General features: G+C 46.0%; 1 protein-coding gene across 4 annotated transcripts in view; it reads left to right on the forward strand.

Moving 5' to 3' along the window:
• NPHP1 (nephrocystin 1) overlaps positions 1-8576 on the forward strand; it is a 65707-nt gene extending 57131 nt beyond the window's left edge. For all 4 annotated transcript variants that reach the window (XM_061431459.1, XM_061431461.1, XM_061431460.1 and 1 more), the window contains exons 17-20: positions 2026-2138; positions 4353-4426; positions 5544-5588; positions 7651-8576. In XM_061431459.1, the coding sequence (XP_061287443.1) occupies positions 2026-2138; positions 4353-4426; positions 5544-5588; positions 7651-7923 (505 nt within the window). In that variant the 3' untranslated portion in view covers positions 7924-8576. The remainder of the gene's footprint in view (positions 1-2025; positions 2139-4352; positions 4427-5543; positions 5589-7650) is intronic.
• Positions 8577-18062: the final 9486 nt, after the last annotated feature.

The raw sequence follows: 18062 nt of genomic DNA on the forward strand, positions 1-18062 counted from the left end.
AGAAAAATCTATATTCTGCTACTGAGCATGTTCTGCGTATGTCTGTCGGTTACAGTTGGTCTACCGCGTAGTTCAGGTTCCCTTTCCTTACTGATCTGTCTGGTTGTCCTCCAGGCAGGAGAAGCTTGGCGGGCTGCAGTCCCCAAGGTCTCACAGAGTCAGACGCGACTGCAGTGACGCAGCACTGTGTGCTGGCTGTTCTGCCCCTTATTGGAGGTGGAGTACTGAGGTCTCCTCTATGACTGTGGACATATGGTTCAGACGGTAAAGTGTCTGCCTGCAATGCAGGAGACCCGGGTTCAATTCCTGGGTCCGGAAGATCCCCTGGAGGAGGCAATGGCAACCCACTCCAGCACTCTTGCCTGGAAAATCCCATGGACGGAGGAGCCTGATAGGCTACAGTCCATGGGGTCACAGAGTCGGACAGGACTGAGCGATTTCACTTTCATTTTCACTTTCTTTCTATGACTGTAGATCTTTTTCTCTCTTCACTTCTGTCAGTGTTCACTTCCTATATCTAGGAGCTCTGATGTTTATTGTATATGTTTATAATTGTTATGTTTTCTTAATGAATGGGCCCTCTTATCATTACATAACATCTTTAGTCTGTTTTATCTGATATCAGTATATCTGAGCAGTATATCTTCTTTCTTTGTTTACTATTTGCATGGAGTATCTTTAACTATCCTTTTATTTACAACCGATGAATGTCCTTACATCTAAAGTGGGTCTCTTGTAGGTAGAATACAGTTGGATCCTGCTTTTAAAAAAATCTGTTCTGCCAATCTATGTCTTTGGACTGAGGGGTCTAACCCACTTACATTTAAGGTAACTGCTAATGGGGAAGGTCTGTATTTTGTCATCCATTTTCTGTACATCTTTTTTTTCCTTGCCCCTCATTTCCTCCCTTACTCCCACCTTTTGTTTTTAATTGACTTTTTCACCGCGATCCATTTTGATTCCCTTTTCATTACCTTTTGTGTATAGATTTTTTTTCTTTGTGGTTACCATGAAAATTACATACAACATCCTAAAGTTCTTACGGTCTATTTTAAACTGATATCAATTTACCTTCAATATTGAAAGTTTCTTGTTCTCGAACACTTACTATGCACCAGGCATTCCCTTAAGCTTTCCACATTTACCTCATTTTAATCTTTTTAGTAACCTGAAATGCAGGTATGACTATCTGTATTCTACAAATGAAGAAACCAAAACTCAAGGATAAAATTAACTCCAGAGCACATAGCTTGGAAGTAGCTAAGTCAGAATTCAGTCTGATCTGTCACACCCTCCCATGTTCCACCCAGCACTGTAAAAAGCTTGAACTCATGTTTCCTCTGCATTCATCACATCGCGTGGGGGTGGCAACATGGCTTTGTTAAAACTTGCAGCTGACTAGTCCCGTTCTTTGTAACTGATGACTTTTATTTTTTATTTGACATTTGACATGGATGTATATGCAAACATGGAACAGAAAGTGTAACTCAAAGTTGTGACTTGAAAGTATATACATAAAAATAAAAGATTTTTGAAGTTTAACATGGCCAACTTATAGTTAATGTTATAGTTAACTTATATAACATTAACTTATACTTACCATTAAGGAAATTTTCCTTAACATTCTTTTCAATAATTAAGCAAAACTCAGAACTCTTCATTAGAGTGGTGAGTATGCATTTAAAAAGCACAATCAGTTCAGTTCAGTCATGCCCAGTCGCTCAGTCATGTCCGAGTCTTTGTGACCCCATGGACTGCAGTACACCCGGCTTCCCTGTCCATCACCAACTCCGAGACCCTGCTCAAATTCATGTCCATCGACCTGGTGATGCCTCCAACCATCTCATCCTCTGTCTTCCCCTTCTCCTGCCTTCAACCTTTCCCAGCATCAGGGTCTTTTCCAGTGAGTCAGTTCTTTGCGTCAGGTGGCCAAAGTATTGGCGCTTCAGCTTCAGCACCATAGGTTGGATCATAGGGGATTGTTTAATGAATACATTGAACAATGTGTTCTTTCTTCTTTAATAGTCTACTACCAGAAACATTAATCGGAAGCATGTGCTGCGTTCATTTGCTGATATTCTATCGCCAGATTCTTGGAGATGTTCTCCTGAAAGACAGGATGAGCCTGAACAGTGCAGGTGAGACGTCTCTGTAGTCCCCTTACTTGTAACAGTGCCCATGCTCTGAGTACATGTGGCCTCTGCCGGCCTGTGTCTTCTGCTTCTCATGGTGACAGCTGGAGTGAAGTATTCAGAAGAGCATCAGTGGCTCCCACTGGCTTCATATGCAAAGTCTTGTGCTCAGCGTGCGTCCTATGAGTTCAGTGTGGGTTCTGTTCTTTACCATATGCACTTTTCACATCTTAAATTCTGGAGACTTGAGATCCAAATTTCATATATAATCATATCTTTCCCTTAATGTCTTTAATAATGTTTTTACTGTGTGTTTGGTATACATATCTGCTTTTTGGGAAGAGAACAAATTACCCCCAGATGACTGGTTTTAATGCAAGAAGTTTAAACATCAGTAAAATTGGTGAGACCAAGTGAGAGGTATTCAGGGGTTCTACATTGCAACTTTTTCGTCAGCTTGAAACTTTTCCCCAGTAAAATGTTAAAAAGTAACTTTAAAAAAATCAGTGAGTTGTCACACATGATTGTTCTTGGCCAGAGATTGGCGTGTGTTGTAAGAATTGCCTCTACAAAAGTTTCGTTTTATTGGATATTCTTTATTGAGTGGGTACTACACGCCAGGGCCCTGCCATGAATGAGACAGGCACTGTCATCCTTATCCTGGTGGAGCCACAAACTTGAAACACAAAATTATGTGAATAATCCTTTTTAACCTTAAATGTTTTGAAGGGAAATACACAACAAGAGCGTACACTAGGAAAACCTGAATTAATGTGAAGGATGAAGGAAGGCTTTTCCAAGCAAGGAATATGTAAGACTAGACCTGAGACAGGAGTGAGACATAAGGGGCGATGGGTGGGCTTGGATCCCTTCTGGCCAGAAGGACCAGCATGTCTGAAGACCCAAGGCCAGAAGGTGCTGAGTGCACTGGAGGAGTGGAAGTTGAAAGCAGGCAGTGTGGCCGGAATAGAGTAAGGAGAGAGAACCCCAGGGTGGCGTAGCGCTCGTGGACAAACGAGACACGAGCTCTCTCCCGGGGACGCACTACCTGGGTGGGCAAGGAGAAATGGACCTCAGAGGAGCACCAGCCTTCCTCAGGAGTAACTGTAACTCTGGAGAAGCACCAGCCTTCCTCAGGAATAACTGTGACTCTAGAGGAGCACCAGCATTCCTCAGGAGTAACTGTGACTCTGGAGAAGCACCAGCCTTCCTCAGGAATAACTGTGACTCTAGAGGAGCACCAGCATTCCTCAGGAGTAACTGTGACTCTGGAGGAGCACCAGCCTTCCTCAGGAGTAACTGTGACTCTAGAGGAGCACCAGCCTTCCTCAGGAGTAACTGCAACTCTGAAGGAGGCACAGTTTAAGCCTTTCAGTCATCACATGCCTTTGAATTTGTTTCGGTGCCTCTAGAAAAACTTGCTGAATGACATGACGCCTTAAAGAGGATACGGCTTATTAGGTTTTTATAGGTAAGAAGGCTACTCAGAATTGTTGACTTTATTTGGATCTGAGCATCCAAATAAGCCTGGTAAGACCTAGAGGAAGGGTTTTTCTCAACTGAGAATGCAGAACCGTAGAAGCCGCTGCCTTGCCATTGTGGAGTGCCCTTCCTGGTGTGCGTCTTGGCACGCACCCTTGTTGACTGTGAAATGTGAGTATTCTCCTGCATAGCATGTAGGCACATGGCCATCTCCCGAGTCCTTTCAGCGTCACCACCACCGTCTGTTGGCCCCAGGCTGAGGTCCTTCCCGAGCAGCGGGGAACTAGAGCCAGGCCTGACCTGCCCGCCCTCTGCCGCCTTTACTTTGGTGCCTCCTGGTTCCCGCTCAGCCTTCCGAGAGCATGGGTGCCTTGTAATTGGAAGACTCCTCTTACCACACCACACTTCAGTCATGAGGAGGGAAGGGAGGTAGGAAAAACACACAGAAAAATCAGGATTTTCCGGTCTTACTCTGTTCAGAGCCATCTTACTCCCATCCTGAAGGCTCTACTTGATACCAGACTCATTTCAGAACCCCAGGGGTGTGGATGTGGAGACAGGTGGGGATGGGGGGGTCAGGTTCCAGCCCCCCAAGAGGTTGAAGTGGGTAGAGTGTGTCATCAGCAAATCATCTGGCACAGTAATTTCAATCTGAATGAATATTTGTATTCATTCTATTGCCATAAGTTACGTTGGATGAAGCTTATATAAAATCCTTCCTGTTCTTTTGATTTTCAGACTTAATTAGTAATCCAGTGCTGGCCACCTTCCCCAAGCTCTTGGAGGAGTCGGACATAATGGATGCACTCAGGGTGGGTAGTGTGCGTCATGATGGAGGCCTGCTGGGCCCCAGAAGGTCTTCATTTCATACTTTCATGGAGCTAATTGAACTCTGGGTGTTTTATTTCTTTAAAGAAGCTTTTCTGAAACCTTGTGCATAGATTAGAAATATTTACTTGCAAATGAAAGTGAAAGTGTTAGTCACTCAGCCGTGTCTGACTCTTTGCAACCCCGTGGACTGTAGCCCGCCAGGCTCCTCTGTCCATGGAATTCTCCAGGCAAGAATACTGGAATGGGTAGCCATTCCCTTCTCCAGGGGATCTTTCTGACCCAGGGATCGAACCCCGGTCTCCTGCATTGCAGGGGATTCTTTACTGTCTGAGCCACCAGGGAAGCCTGCACTTCATTCTGTCTCTCCCTGACCATTTCCTCACCTCAGCAGATACAATTGTACAGAAGTATGGTATTTGGCAGAGTTTTCTGTTTTCATGACTGTCTTACCTTAAAAGCTTAATGATATCTTACTGTTCAAGTGCTGTGTTGGTGCAGTTTGTATGGATATGTTAGTGTTTCACTGATTCTGTTCTTAGTTTTTTTTTAATTTTATGTATTTATTATTTTTGGTTGGGCGGGGTGCTTGCATGGGCTTTTCTCTGGTTACAGTGAGCAGGGGCTCTTCTCTAACTGCAGAATTCTCTAGTACCTGAGCTTCTCATGGCAGTGGCTTCTCTTGCTGCAGAGCACAGGCCCTGGTGTGCATGGGTTTCCATAGCTGTGCTCCTGGGCTCTAGAGCAGCAGTAGATGTGGTGCACAGGCGTAGTTGATCCATGGCATGTGGCATCCTCCCGGAACAGGGATTGAACCCGTGTCTCCTGCACTCCTGTGTTGGCGGGCGTGCTGTTTATCACGGAGCCACCAGGGAAACGTGTTAGCTCAGTTCTGACTTGTGGCTTGTGAAGGGTCGCTTGCTGACACATCCCGCCGGCTCCGTCTGGTTCTGGGTCCTTAGACTTGATGCCTAATAGAGACCCACTTGCTCCGTGAGCCGCTCCTATACCTCGTGTTGAACCCTGACGGAAGCTTACTTAGAGACGTGGCAAAGACTTGCGAATACTCAGGTTAATCTAGTGTTTCTGTTTGCTTTTTAGAGTTCCTGGGCTGAGAAAGAGAGTACATTAAAAAGATCAGAGAAGGTAACGTGACGGTCTGCCCCGAACTCCACAGTTCTGTGCTCAGCATTTGCTACACGTCCTAATCACACGTCTTCTTTAGCTGGAGTAGCCACACTCATAATCCCTGTTGACAGTTCAACCATGTTATTATGGTTCCAAAGACTCCTTCCAAGAAGGGCATGGGTGATCGATTCTAAGCATTTAAAAAAATACTTGATCAACACAGTCATTTCAGACACATTTTTTTTTTCCTTTCAATTTTTAGTGTCTTTATCTTCTCCCATGTTCCTTGGGGAGATTTTTTTTTCTGTTTCTTTTTTATTTTTTAAATTATGAAAGTATGATAACACATTTACCGGAAACTTGGAAATATAGAGCAAAGTTACATACAATTTCACTGTATATTACAGTTATTTTTTTAAGTAGACAAATTAAGATTTTTAGTTGGTGTTTCAATATCAAGCTCTCAAAAATTAACAGAATGAATATGCAGGAAAGTAGAAGGATATAGTAGACCTGAAAAACACCATTAACCAGTTCAACATAATTAAGTATATATAGTTTTCCCAGAACAGTAGGCTACAAGTTCTACTCAGCTTCCCATAGACTATAGGAGACACTGGAACATATCCAGAGACACAAAACAAGTACAAAAATGTCATGGTCTAAAGGTACTGAAATCATACAGACTCTGTTCTCTTGTGTTTCTAACTGTGGAATTATGTTAGAAATCAATACCAAAAATCTTTGAAAATAACCCATGTATCAAGTGCAACGTGACATTTACCGAGTCAGACCACTGAGTTTTATTGAACTGAGGGGAAGTTTCTAAGCCAAAATGTTCCAGCTGCCTATCAAATTTCTCTCATTAAAAAAAAAAAAAAAAAAATCCCTAGCTCTCAAAGTCCATATCAGGCCCAGAGAAGTAAGAGTTAAATTGGCATAAGCTGCACCTCACATTGCGAGCACGCGTGACTGCATCCGTGGCCCAGCGCGTGTCGTTGCCAAGCAGACTCGCAGCGATCAGTGTGCAGCGGCTGACTCCTCTAGTCCAAGACTGACAAACTTTTTTGGTAAAGGGCCAGAGAGTAAATATTTTTGGCTTTGCGGGCCACATGCTCTGTGTCTTAGATACCTAGCTCTGCCTTTGTAATGCAAGGCAGCTACAGGCGGTATAAACACCTGAGTAGGGCCGGTTCTGTGAGACTATTTACAAAAAGAGATGGAGGTGGCTACATGGGGCCCACGGCCCATGCTTTTTGGACTTTATCTCAGGGAACATGGGAGAACAAAGAAAGGCACTAAAAATTGAAAGGAAAAAAAAGGTGTATATATTGTATCCTTATTTGAGCTTCCATTCAACCCAAATTGGCAGGTTTAATGCTGTTCTCGGTCAGTAGTGGACAGGTGCTGGGCCTCAGGCCTGTAGAAGCGGCCTCTCCAGCTCCCCCTGGAGGGGTCGTATCTCAGTGCACACTGCCTGTACCCCTGCAATGCCCACCTGAGCTGTGGAGCTGGGCTGCCTGCCCTTGGGATGTCACCTGGCTCCTGTCCTGGGGGAGGTGGGCTTGACAGCACCTCTTTTACTCCTTGGGCTCTTTCTCTGGATTTCAGGCAGGGCCCTTGCTGTCCTCCTGTAACACCTTGAGCTAATTCGGTGATCCAGCTGGCTGCGCACTGTCTTCTTAGTTCCATTTACCTGGACCCGCACCCTTGTCCCCAGAATTAGACTCCAGTGCCCCAGTCTCCTTGATGGAATGCGCGAGATCCTCAGTGGAGCTCAGTGGGCGCCCTGGCTTCAAGGAGTCCCTCTCAGACCCTCAGAGAGAACCTCTGAGGAGGTTCTATCAGGTTCAGCGGGGAGCTGATAGAACACCTCGTTTGTCCCCGAGGTGACTCCTGCTGTGTCCACGTCCTGACTGAACAGCTGGTTCAGAGCCCGTTACCTGCCAGGCATCCCTGGCCCCTCCATCCCACCCCCTCCCTCGACGGCTTCTAGTTTGCAGAGTCCCTGGAATGTGGCGCTTGAGAAGTAACGGCCTGGGTCCGCTCGCAGTGACTGTTGTTGCGGGTGTTTTCCCAGGGAGACAGGGAGCTCCTGAAGGCGGTGTTCCTGCTGGTTTACCACGACTGCGCGCTCCCCCTGCTGCACTCTGCGCTCCTGCCCCCGTCTAGATGGGCAGAGGAGGAGACTGAGGCTGCCCGGTGGAAGGGCATCGCCGACTTCCTCAAGCAAAACCAGGAAAACGAGGGCGCCCTCCAGGTTCTGCTGTCGCCAGAGGGGGTCCACGAACCTTTTGACATTTCCGAGCAGACCTATGATTTCTTGGGTGAAAGAAGAAAGAACGTAGCCTGACAGCAGTGGCCTTTGACCCTCAGCTCCCCGCTGAACTTAACCGGAACTAACGTCCCATCACTTTTCCGTACAGCCACATTCTATAGGAAACATTTATCTGATAATTTGAATATGTGTCAGTACAGTAAAACAAATTTTTATAAGTAATATTGTATACGTTTAAAGAGAATTTTTTTTTCAAAAAACAACTGCTGCATTTCTTTTAAAATTGAGTATAGTTGAGTACAATGTATTGAGGATGAGATTGTCAGATAGCATCACTGACTGAATGGACATGAGTCTGAGCAAACTCTGGGGGACAGTGACAGACAGGGAAGCCTGGCGTGCTGCCATCCGTGGGGTCATAAAGCGTCGAACACGACTTAGTGGCGGAACGACAGCAGCGTGGGTGATGTGAAATATGAGAGCTTCAGGTGTACAACGCAGTGGTTAACAGGTTTTAAAACTTATGTTCTATTTAAAGCTTTATACAATACTGGCTATATTCCCTGTGTTGTACAAGATTTGCTTGCACTGTTTACTTTATACTTAATAGCTTTATCTCTTAATCCCCTACGCCTGTCTTTCCCATCCCCATTTTCCTCTTCCCACAGGTAACACGTTTGTTCTCTGTGTCTGCTTCTTTTTTTAAATGGAAGTACAATTGATTTCAATGTTGCGTTAATTTCTCCTGTAGAGCAAAGTGACTCGGTTACACATACATATATACATTCTTTTTTAATATTCTTTCCCCTTACAGTTTATCACAGGATATTGGATATAGCTCCTTGTGCTATATTGTAGGACCTGTTGTCCATCCATTCTATATGTAATTTGTTGTTATTTACTCACTAAGTCATGTCTGACTTTTTGCGACCCCACAAACTGAAACTCCAATACTTTGGCCACCTCGTGTAAAGAGTTGACTCATTGGAAAACAGCCTGATGCTGGGAGGGATTGGGGGCAGGAGGAGAAGGGGACGACAGAGGATGAGATGGCTGGATGGCATCACCAACTCGATGGACAAGAGTTTGAGTGAACTCCGGGAGTTGGTGATGGACGGGGAGGCCTGGCGTGCTGCGGTTCATGGGGTCGCGAAGAGTTGGACACGACTGAGCGACTGAACTGAACTGAAGTGACAGACTGTAGCCCACCAGGCTCCTCCGTCCATGGGACTCTCCAGGCAAGAACACTGGAGTGGTTGCCATTTCCTTCTCCAGGGGATCTTCCTGACCCAGGGATTGAACCTGCATCTCCTGCATTGGCAGGCAGGTTCTTTACCACTGAGCCAGCAGGGAAGCCCTTCTATATGTAACACCAACTAACATTTAAGTTGACTATATCTATACATTTGTATAAAAGCAAGATTGTATCAAAAGTCAAATTTATGACTATTCAAGAAAGTGAAAATACAACCCACAGAATAGGAGAAGATATTTACAAATAATATATCTGATAAGTGTCTAGAATCCAGAATGGGGATTCCCCTGTGGCTCAGTGATAAAGAATCCACCTGCAATGCAGGAGACCCCTGAATTGGGAAGATCCCCCGGAGGAGGGCATGGCAACTCACTCTAGTATTCTTGCTTTAAAAATCCCACGGACAGAGGAGCCTGGAAGGCTGCAGTCCACGGAGTTGCAGAGTTGGACACGACAGAAGTGACTGAGCACGCACACACGCATGATTTTTGCTAATAAAATTTATGTTGTGAAATGAAGAGGAAATCAGGATAATATATTTGAGAAAGCTGTGTTATTGATCACTCACTTCAGTCTAACATTTGAACATGCTCTCTCTTTTGCTCAGTTTCTCAGACATGTCTGACTCTTTTCCGACCCTCTGGTCTGTAACCCACCAGGCACCTCTGTTCACGAGATTTTTCAGTCAAGAATACTGGAGTGGGTTGCCATTTCCTCCTCCAGGGGATCTTCCCCACCCAGGGATCAAACCTGAATCTCCTGCATTGGCAGGCGGATTCTTTACCCCTGAGCCACCTGGGAAGCCATAAAAACAAAATCCAGTTTTCCTTTTTCAAGCCCGTATAATTAGCGCTCATTAAAGAACAAACAAACAAAAACACTTCCAGGCTCTGGACAGTGTGTTGACCTACCTCTGTGTCAAAGAACAAAGATTTTGTTGCCTTTCAAACAATCCTGTGACTGCTGGTGAGTCGTCCCAAGCCTTTCGTGTTAATGGTAATAGTTCAGCTAGCATTTGTTGGGCGCCTGCTGTGGCGTCCTCTTTTACGAGGTTACCGCTCACAGGTGCTGTAGGAGGCCAGCACTGGGTTTTCCAGTGTCATCAATACTGCTGCTGAAGACACAGGCCGAGCACACTTGGTAATGTGCCTAAGGTCAGAGGTAGTAAGTGGCACAGCTAATACACTGCATAGAGACATCAAGTATGACTTTCTACAACCGAAGACGTTCCCCTCCTCAGTGCAGACATTTAAAAATTGTACATGCTGTGGCGGATTCATTTCGATATTTGGCAAAACTGATACAATTATGTAAAGTTTAAAAATAAAATAAAATTAAAAAAAATTGTACATGAAATATAACATGAGAAGTCTGTTGGATGAAAAATACAATCAAATCAGAGTTTAATCTAAATTATCAGAGTGCTGACTGAGGAACTTGTCTTGAAACGTACTGCCTTAAAGGCGGCATTTACTTTTTTTATTTTATTTTATTTGGCTGCACCACGCAACATGTGAGACCTTAGTTCCCTGGCCAGGGATCGAACTTAGGTCCCCTGCATCGGTCTTAACCACTGAACCACCAGGGCAGTGTTCTAGGAGGGGGTTACTTTTAGAGCTCCATTGTATGACGAAACTCCAGGGCTACATCTCACTTCAGTTCAGTTGCTCAGTCGTGTCCGACTCTTTGTGACCCCATGGACTGCAGCACGCCAGGCCTCCCCGTCCATCACCAACTGCTGGAGTCTACCTAAACCCAAGTCCATGGAGTCGGTGATACCATCCAACCGTCTCATCCTCTGTCGTCCCCTTCTCCTCCCACCTTCAGTCTTTCCCAGCATCAGGGTCTTTTCCAATGAGTCAGTTCTTCCCATCAGGTGGCCAAAGTACTGGAGCTTCAGCTTCAGCATCAGTCCTTCCAATGAATATTCAGGGTTGGTTTCCTTTACAATTGACCTGTTTGATCTACTTGCAGTCCAAGGGACTCTCAAGAGTGTTCTCCAACACCACAGTTCCAAAGCATCAATTCAACTTTCTTTATGGTCCAACTCTCACATCCATACGTGACTAGCTTTGACTGCTAAGTCATGGCAGTCATGTCTGACTCTGTGTGACCCCATAGACGGCAGCCCACCAGGCTCCTCTGTCCCTGGGATTCTCCAGGCAAGAATACTGGAGTGGGTTGCCATTTCCTTCTCCAATGCATGAAAAGTGAAAACTGAAAGTGAAGTTGGGCAATTGTGTCCGACTCTTCTCGACCCCATGGACTGCAGCCTACCAGGCTCCTCCGTCCATGGGATTTTCCAGGCAAGAGTACTGGAGTGGGTGCCATTGCCTTCTCCACTTTGACTAGACGGACCTTTGTTGGGAAAGTAATGTCTCTGCTTTTTAATATGTCTAGATTGGTCATAGCTTTTCTTCCGGGAGCAAGGGTCTTTTCATTTCATGGCTGCAGTCACCATCTGCAGTGATTTCGGAAGCTAACATCTCAGTTAGCTTCTGCTAAACCCTTAAGGGAAACAATCTGGGCCTTCATCTCAGACGTTCATGTGTGAAAGGGGCACAGATGTCACGAGAATGTGGCCTTGGAAAAGAAATTTCACTATGTCTCCACCCCCCAACCCCACCCTGGTGTGTGGGAAGCAGCGTGTCCAGGCACCACTCATCTGTCTAACATAACAAGCTGCCTCTCCAGTTCCCTAGGCTATGCCTGCCCCGCTCTGAGACTATGACCCTCCCCAGCTCCTGTGACAAGAAGGGGCTCCCACCTTTGCAAATGGAGGTGGTGTACAGAGTTTTCCCATCCTTTCGGGTCGTCTCAGCTTAGGCCCCTGTTGTATTATATGCAAGAACATGAAACCCCGTCACTCCCCACCATGGAGGTCATTTTTCTATAGAATCTTTCATTCCTAATGGCCACATTTTCATCTTTCTAATCATTTAGGTTATTCTTAGCATCCAGTCAAAGGTGGGGCGTTTTATGAAAGAAATGATGGCCGGTGAATTCCTTTCAATGAATGCACAGCATAGAGAGAGGGAGCTTTCTTTAGAGGGTGTTTTCACAAACTGTCTTCTGTATTCATTTGAAATGTGTCATGACTGACGAATGTAGCCAACTTTAGTGTTTCTGACACATAAGAAAAACAGAGGAGAGCAAACAGTTTCAGTAAGGCTTGGGCCCAGAAGCGAGACTCAAAGGAGGTCAGCCTGCACAGAGGTGCCGGTTCCGCAGGGGCGAGGGCGGCTGTGCCAGCGAAAGACAAGTTCTCGCTTCAGTCGGCGGAGGATTTTTTTAAAAAAGAGAACAAAACAATGAAACCTCTCTGGCTTTTCACTGCCACTTTTTAGCTTCCAAAACAGGAAGAGGTTGTCAAGGAGCCAAAAACATCCTGGAAGCCAGTCCTGGGGCAGGGGGTTGTGTCTAGGAGTGTGACTCGGCAACAAAGCGACTTAACTGTGAACCCAGATTGGGGAACGGTGGAGGGACACCCAGTGCCAGGTGCCCCTGTGAGGGGAGTCCCCACGTCAGAACCGTTGTGGGGGAGCAGGGCTCTGAACTGTAAATGATGCGACCCACCGCCCCCACCTCCAGCCTCATACGATAGGTGGAGCGTCACATCCAACGGGTCTGCTGGAGGTGGTGGGAAATACTGCAATTCCCTCGCCTGGGCTGCACGGTGATGGGTGGGGCACCTCAGAGCAGGTACCACCTCAGTCCCAGTGGATTTTGTGGTCTAAGATTGAGGCCAGGACAGCCCACAAGGGGCTGGTTGAAATGCGTTACCCACATACAAATGGAGCAGGTTTGACTTGCCAGTGCAGTCAGCATCTAGGTAGCCCCAAGGGAACCGGGTGGGCGCTGGAGGTGCCAGCTGCCAGCCCAGGGCTTTGTCAGTTCACAGTGCTACAGGACATCCCTCACCGTGGACTCGCTCACTTCCTCTGGTATGAAGCATTCCAAGTTGGGAGGTTTATTCGGGGCATGGAGGTGACTAGAGCTGGCTGTCACCTAGCTGCTTTGTGTTCTGTTTCTTCAAAGTAGAGAATCCAAGGCAGAACCCTACTGACTCAAGACACCTCGTGTCTGAGGTTTACAATCTTCCGTTTGTTCATTTGTTCATTCATTCATTCACTCCGTGTTTGCTGAGCAGCTACTAGCTGCCTGCAATGCAGGAGACCTGGGTTCGATCCCTGGGTCTGGAAGATCCCCTAGAGAAGAGACTGGCAACCCACTCGAGTATTCTTGCCTGGAGAATCCCATGGACAGAGGAGCCTGGGGGTCTGCAGTGCATGGGTTGCAGAGAGTCGGACATGACTGAAATGACTCAGCACACACTACCCTCCATGCACAGCATTTGGCTTTGAGGATGTGGTGGGAGCAGCCCCCACTGGGATCCCTGTCCTGACTTGATGATGCAGTGTGGAAGTGATCGTGTGTGAGAAGTGAAGAAGGGCACAGGCTGCCAGAGGGCCTCCCTCTGTGTCTTTCTGTTGTTCCGGACGCATCCAAATCCCAACAGTCCTGTAGCTGGGGTATTAAGAGCCCTGCAACAGGCACTAAGTAAGGGTCAGCATAGGTGATCCTTCTAAACTTAGTCTCGCTCTCCAAACACCACCATCCCATGTTGGGGACCACCATCTGCTCAGTTTGAATGAAACCCTCGCTCTGTGAACTCCCAGCATTCTCTGTCTGAAATTCAGGAATACGTGGATTAAATAACATGTGGCTCCCTCAGGAGCCAGGCTTGCTGGCTGAAATTCTCTGATTGTTGTTGTTTGCGTTACTAAGTCGTATCTGACCCTGCAACCCCATGGACTGCAGCAGCACATCAGGCTTCCCTGTCCTTCACTCTCTCCCTGAGTTTGCTCAGACTCATGTCCGTTGAGTTGGTGATGCCATCCAGACATCTCATCCTCTGAAATTCTGATATTTGAAGGCAATAGTTGAGTAATCATTCAGATTTGGACGGGGAGGAGTGGGAGAAGTGATATATGAACGGTGAGTGAAGGGCGGTGCCGTGTCGGTAGGACAACGGAAGCCTCGGATTTTACGCCTCGGTGGCTGACGCTGAATGAGAGCATGTTGGGGTGTAGGCAGTGTGCGAGGTGGGGGTCAGAAATCACGGGGGAAGACAGTTTGAACTCGGGACTTCGGAAACACGGCTAACGTGCAGTCCATTTCTCATGCTCTGGAGACAGACTGAACCTTAATCTCATTTGCGCCTGACTTTGCCAACGAAGATTAACTTTGCAGAACTTTGTCCTTTTGAAGAGGCCACTTGGGGCAATAACAAAAAGGACTCAAGGCTTTCTGAGCTCTGCACCGGGCAGAGCTCTCTGGGTGACCCCAAAATTATCCCATGAGTCTATCCTCTTCCTGCCAGCTGCCCTCTGACCTTGAAGAATTCTGTGCCTGCCCATACTGCAAGGGCACTGGGAACCAGATGGCCCCAGACACAGCATTAACCACAGCCTCCTCCCAAGCCTGGTCCTTTGGGCATGTGTATTCTAACTCCCTCATTTGAAGGTTGAAGTGACCTTGATTGGTTGAGAGAGTAATTGCAATGCACCTGTGTCTGAGTGAACAGGCCAGAGCCTGTGGGACATGAGTGTCCCTGTAGCAGTTTCACTTCCAGAAATCCAGAGCCTAGAGCTGTGTGCGTGGGAGGTGTGCTGAGTGAGGTTAAGAAAAAAGCCAACAGTGTGACAGCAACAGGCAGGGTTGACAAACGGAGATGATCTAGGTCCTTTGTAGCATTGTTTAGCCACTGGATCAAGCCTCACCTGAAGCCAACATTTCCTCAACTTCTCACCTACCCAAGGTAATATGCCTCCTTGGTTGTTAAAACCAACTGGGATAGGTTATTCTAACATTTGTAGTAGGAGGAATGGGTACAACGTCTGTTCTTTCCTCAAGCATCTCTGGCTTTCTCCTGACCTGCCCCTTATCTGTTGGGTAACCAATAAATCTTTTCTGAAAAATGTATAAGGTAACTTACTCACAAGGAGTCAGTTAAGGAAGAAGAGACAAAAAAGAGAGAGAGAAGCAGTAGTCTTCAAAGTCTTTCTGACCAAGAGGGTAGAGTCAGTCATTTGAAAGCCTTTATTGAGTGCTTACTTTGTGCCCAGAAATATTCAATATGAATAAAGTCACAGCTGCTCTGAAGCTAACATCTTAGGAAGGGGCAGGATGGGGGACAAGCAATAGGCAAACGAATCAATAAACAAAAATATGAGGGAGTGGGACTTCCCTGGTTGTCCAGGGGCTAAGACTCTGAGCCCCCAGCGCAGGCGGCTCGGGTTCTATCCCTGATCAGGGAACTAGATTCTCCATGCTGCAACGATGCAGCCAAATAAATAAAGACATAAATTTAAAAAATTTTTTTGAGTAAGTGCTATGCAGAGAATCAAAACAGGTTGGTGGAGTTTGGGTTCTGGTCAAATAGAGATGGGTATTTCAGCATTTTCTTCCCACTGAATGTGACAGAAGTCCTAGACACAATGCACGGAACAGTTTTCTAAGGACTCTGAAAATAAGTAGAAGTGGGAACATTTGGGAAGGAAAACAGAACTCCAAATACTACCAAACTAGTGGTAGGTAGTATCCCCTTTTTTTCCCCCTGTAGTATCTCCAGGCCTGGGCTCAGAGCAACATGAAGTCCAGAATGTGCGTGGGATACAGACAAAACACATCTCCAAAAAAGTGCTCCATTTCTGGGCTGAGGACTGGGAAAGAGAGCCTGTACTGGTCATACGGGGGCTTCCCTGTGGCTCATCGGTGAAGAATCTGCTTCCAGTGCAAGAGACCCAGGTTCGATCCCTGAGTCAGGAAGATCCCCTGGAGAAGGAAATGGAAACCCACTCCAGTATTCTTGCCTGGGAAATTCCATGGGCAGAGAAGCCGTGGGGTCGCAAAGAGTCAGACGTGACTTAGCCACTAAACCACCACCACCACTGGTCAGAGTATAGAAAACCTCTGTTTGTTTATATTTTTTTCCCCGTTCTCTTCTGCCCTCAAGCCTAGGCAATCTAGTGACTGTTGGGCAGTGGCAGCCAGACAGGTGTCTAAACTTTGAGGAGGAGAGCCCTTCTCTCTGACCAAAGGGACCGTGGTCCTAATAGCATGGTGGCAAATCCCTCTTTCTCTCACTCTCGATTTCTCTCTGTATAAATATATCTTATTGCATTTTGGCCTGCATTGCAGGCAAATTGTTAATGAGCTGAGCAACCAGGGAAGCATAGCTGCCCCTAAACAACACACCAGAGGACTTTATAACTGAGCAGCCCGGTCCCAGACTGATCCCAGGTCCAAGACTAGCACACACACCAAATGGATCTGAAAAGCGCTGCACAACTTTAAAAGATGAGCTGACATTGTTCAGGAGATTTCATACCAGAGAAGGTAGGCAGGAACTTGCAGCCTGCATCTAATCAGGCCCGTTGCTGCTAAAACAAACAAAACAACATATTTAAAATTAATTAATTTTTGGCTGCACTGGGTCTTCATTGATGCGCACAGGCTTTTTCTAGTTGCGGCGAGTGGGGGCTGTTCTCTAGGTGCAGTGCGAGAGCTGCTCACTGTGGCGTCTTTTCTCCTTGAGGAGCGCAGGCTCAGAAGTTGTGACACATGAACTTAGCCACCCTGTGGCATGTGGGATCTTCCCATTCCAGGGATCAAACCCATGTCCCCTGCATTGGCAGGTGGATTCTTAAGCACTGGACCACCAGGGAAGTCCCAACATTTGCTACAGGATTTAAAGAAGCCCCGTAATCCTATAGTGTAATATTCAAATTTTCCAGGATACAATCCACAGTGACTTGATATTTGAAGACCTAGGAAAATCTCAATATCTTTCAAAGGGAAGCAACAAAAAGGAAGAGACAACAACTCTGAGATGACACAGTCGAATTGAGACACTGAAGTAGCTACTTACAATTGTGCACCAAGAAGTCAGAGCAAAACCCCAAAATGAACAGATGGATAGACAGTCTCATTGGAGAAACATTTGATATGAAAAGAACCAAACTGAAGTTTTAGAAATAAAAAATAAAACCAAAGTGAAAAAATCAATTTGGATGGGCTCAACCACAGAATGGAGATGATTAAAAAAAAAAAAAAATTCAGTAAACTTATAGTTCAATAGATCAATATAAATCAGTATATATAGATCAATACAAATTGTCCAATTGAACAAAAGAAAGGATATAGACTGAAAAAAATAAACAGATCTTTAAGTATCTGTGGGACAGTTCCAAAAGGTCTAACATTGTCATCACCAGAGTCTCAGTAGAAGGACAGAAAGAGTGTGGTGCAGAAAAAAAATTTTTTTTGAAGAAATAAGGAAAACTTTTAAAATTTGGTAAAGACTTAAGAGTTATGGATTAAGGAAGGTTGCTGTTAAGTCGCTTCAGTCATGTCCGACTCTGTGCGACCCCAAAGAGGGCAGCCCACCAGGCTCCCCCGTCCCTGGGATTCTCCAGGCAGGAACACTGGAGTGGGTTGCCATTTCCTTCTCCAGTGCATGAAAGTGAAAAGTGAAAGTGAAGTCACTCAGTCCTGTTTGACCCTCAGTGACCCCATGGATTCCAGGCTCCTCCATCCATGGGATTTTTCAGGCAAGAGTACTGGAGTGGGGTGCCATTCCCTTCTCCGGGTAAATATCTAGGTAAACATAATAATTTTTTTCTCTTAAAATATGTATGATGGTTGAAAGCAAAAATCATAACATTATCTGATATGATTTTCAACATATGCATCTATAATACATATAATCCCAGTGAGTATGCCATACTTTGTTGCATATAATAAAACATGACTTGGCTAAATATAAAATGTTTGTGGGTGGTGGTTTAGTTGCTAAGTTGTGTTCAACTCCTTGAAACCACATGGACTGTAGCCTGCCAGGTTCCTCTGTCCATGGGGATTCTCCAGGCAAGAATACTGGAGTGGGTTGCCATTT

Source organism: Bos javanicus, chromosome 11 (assembly GCF_032452875.1).
Source record: "Bos javanicus breed banteng chromosome 11, ARS-OSU_banteng_1.0, whole genome shotgun sequence".
Taxonomy (NCBI): Eukaryota; Metazoa; Chordata; class Mammalia; order Artiodactyla; family Bovidae; genus Bos; species Bos javanicus.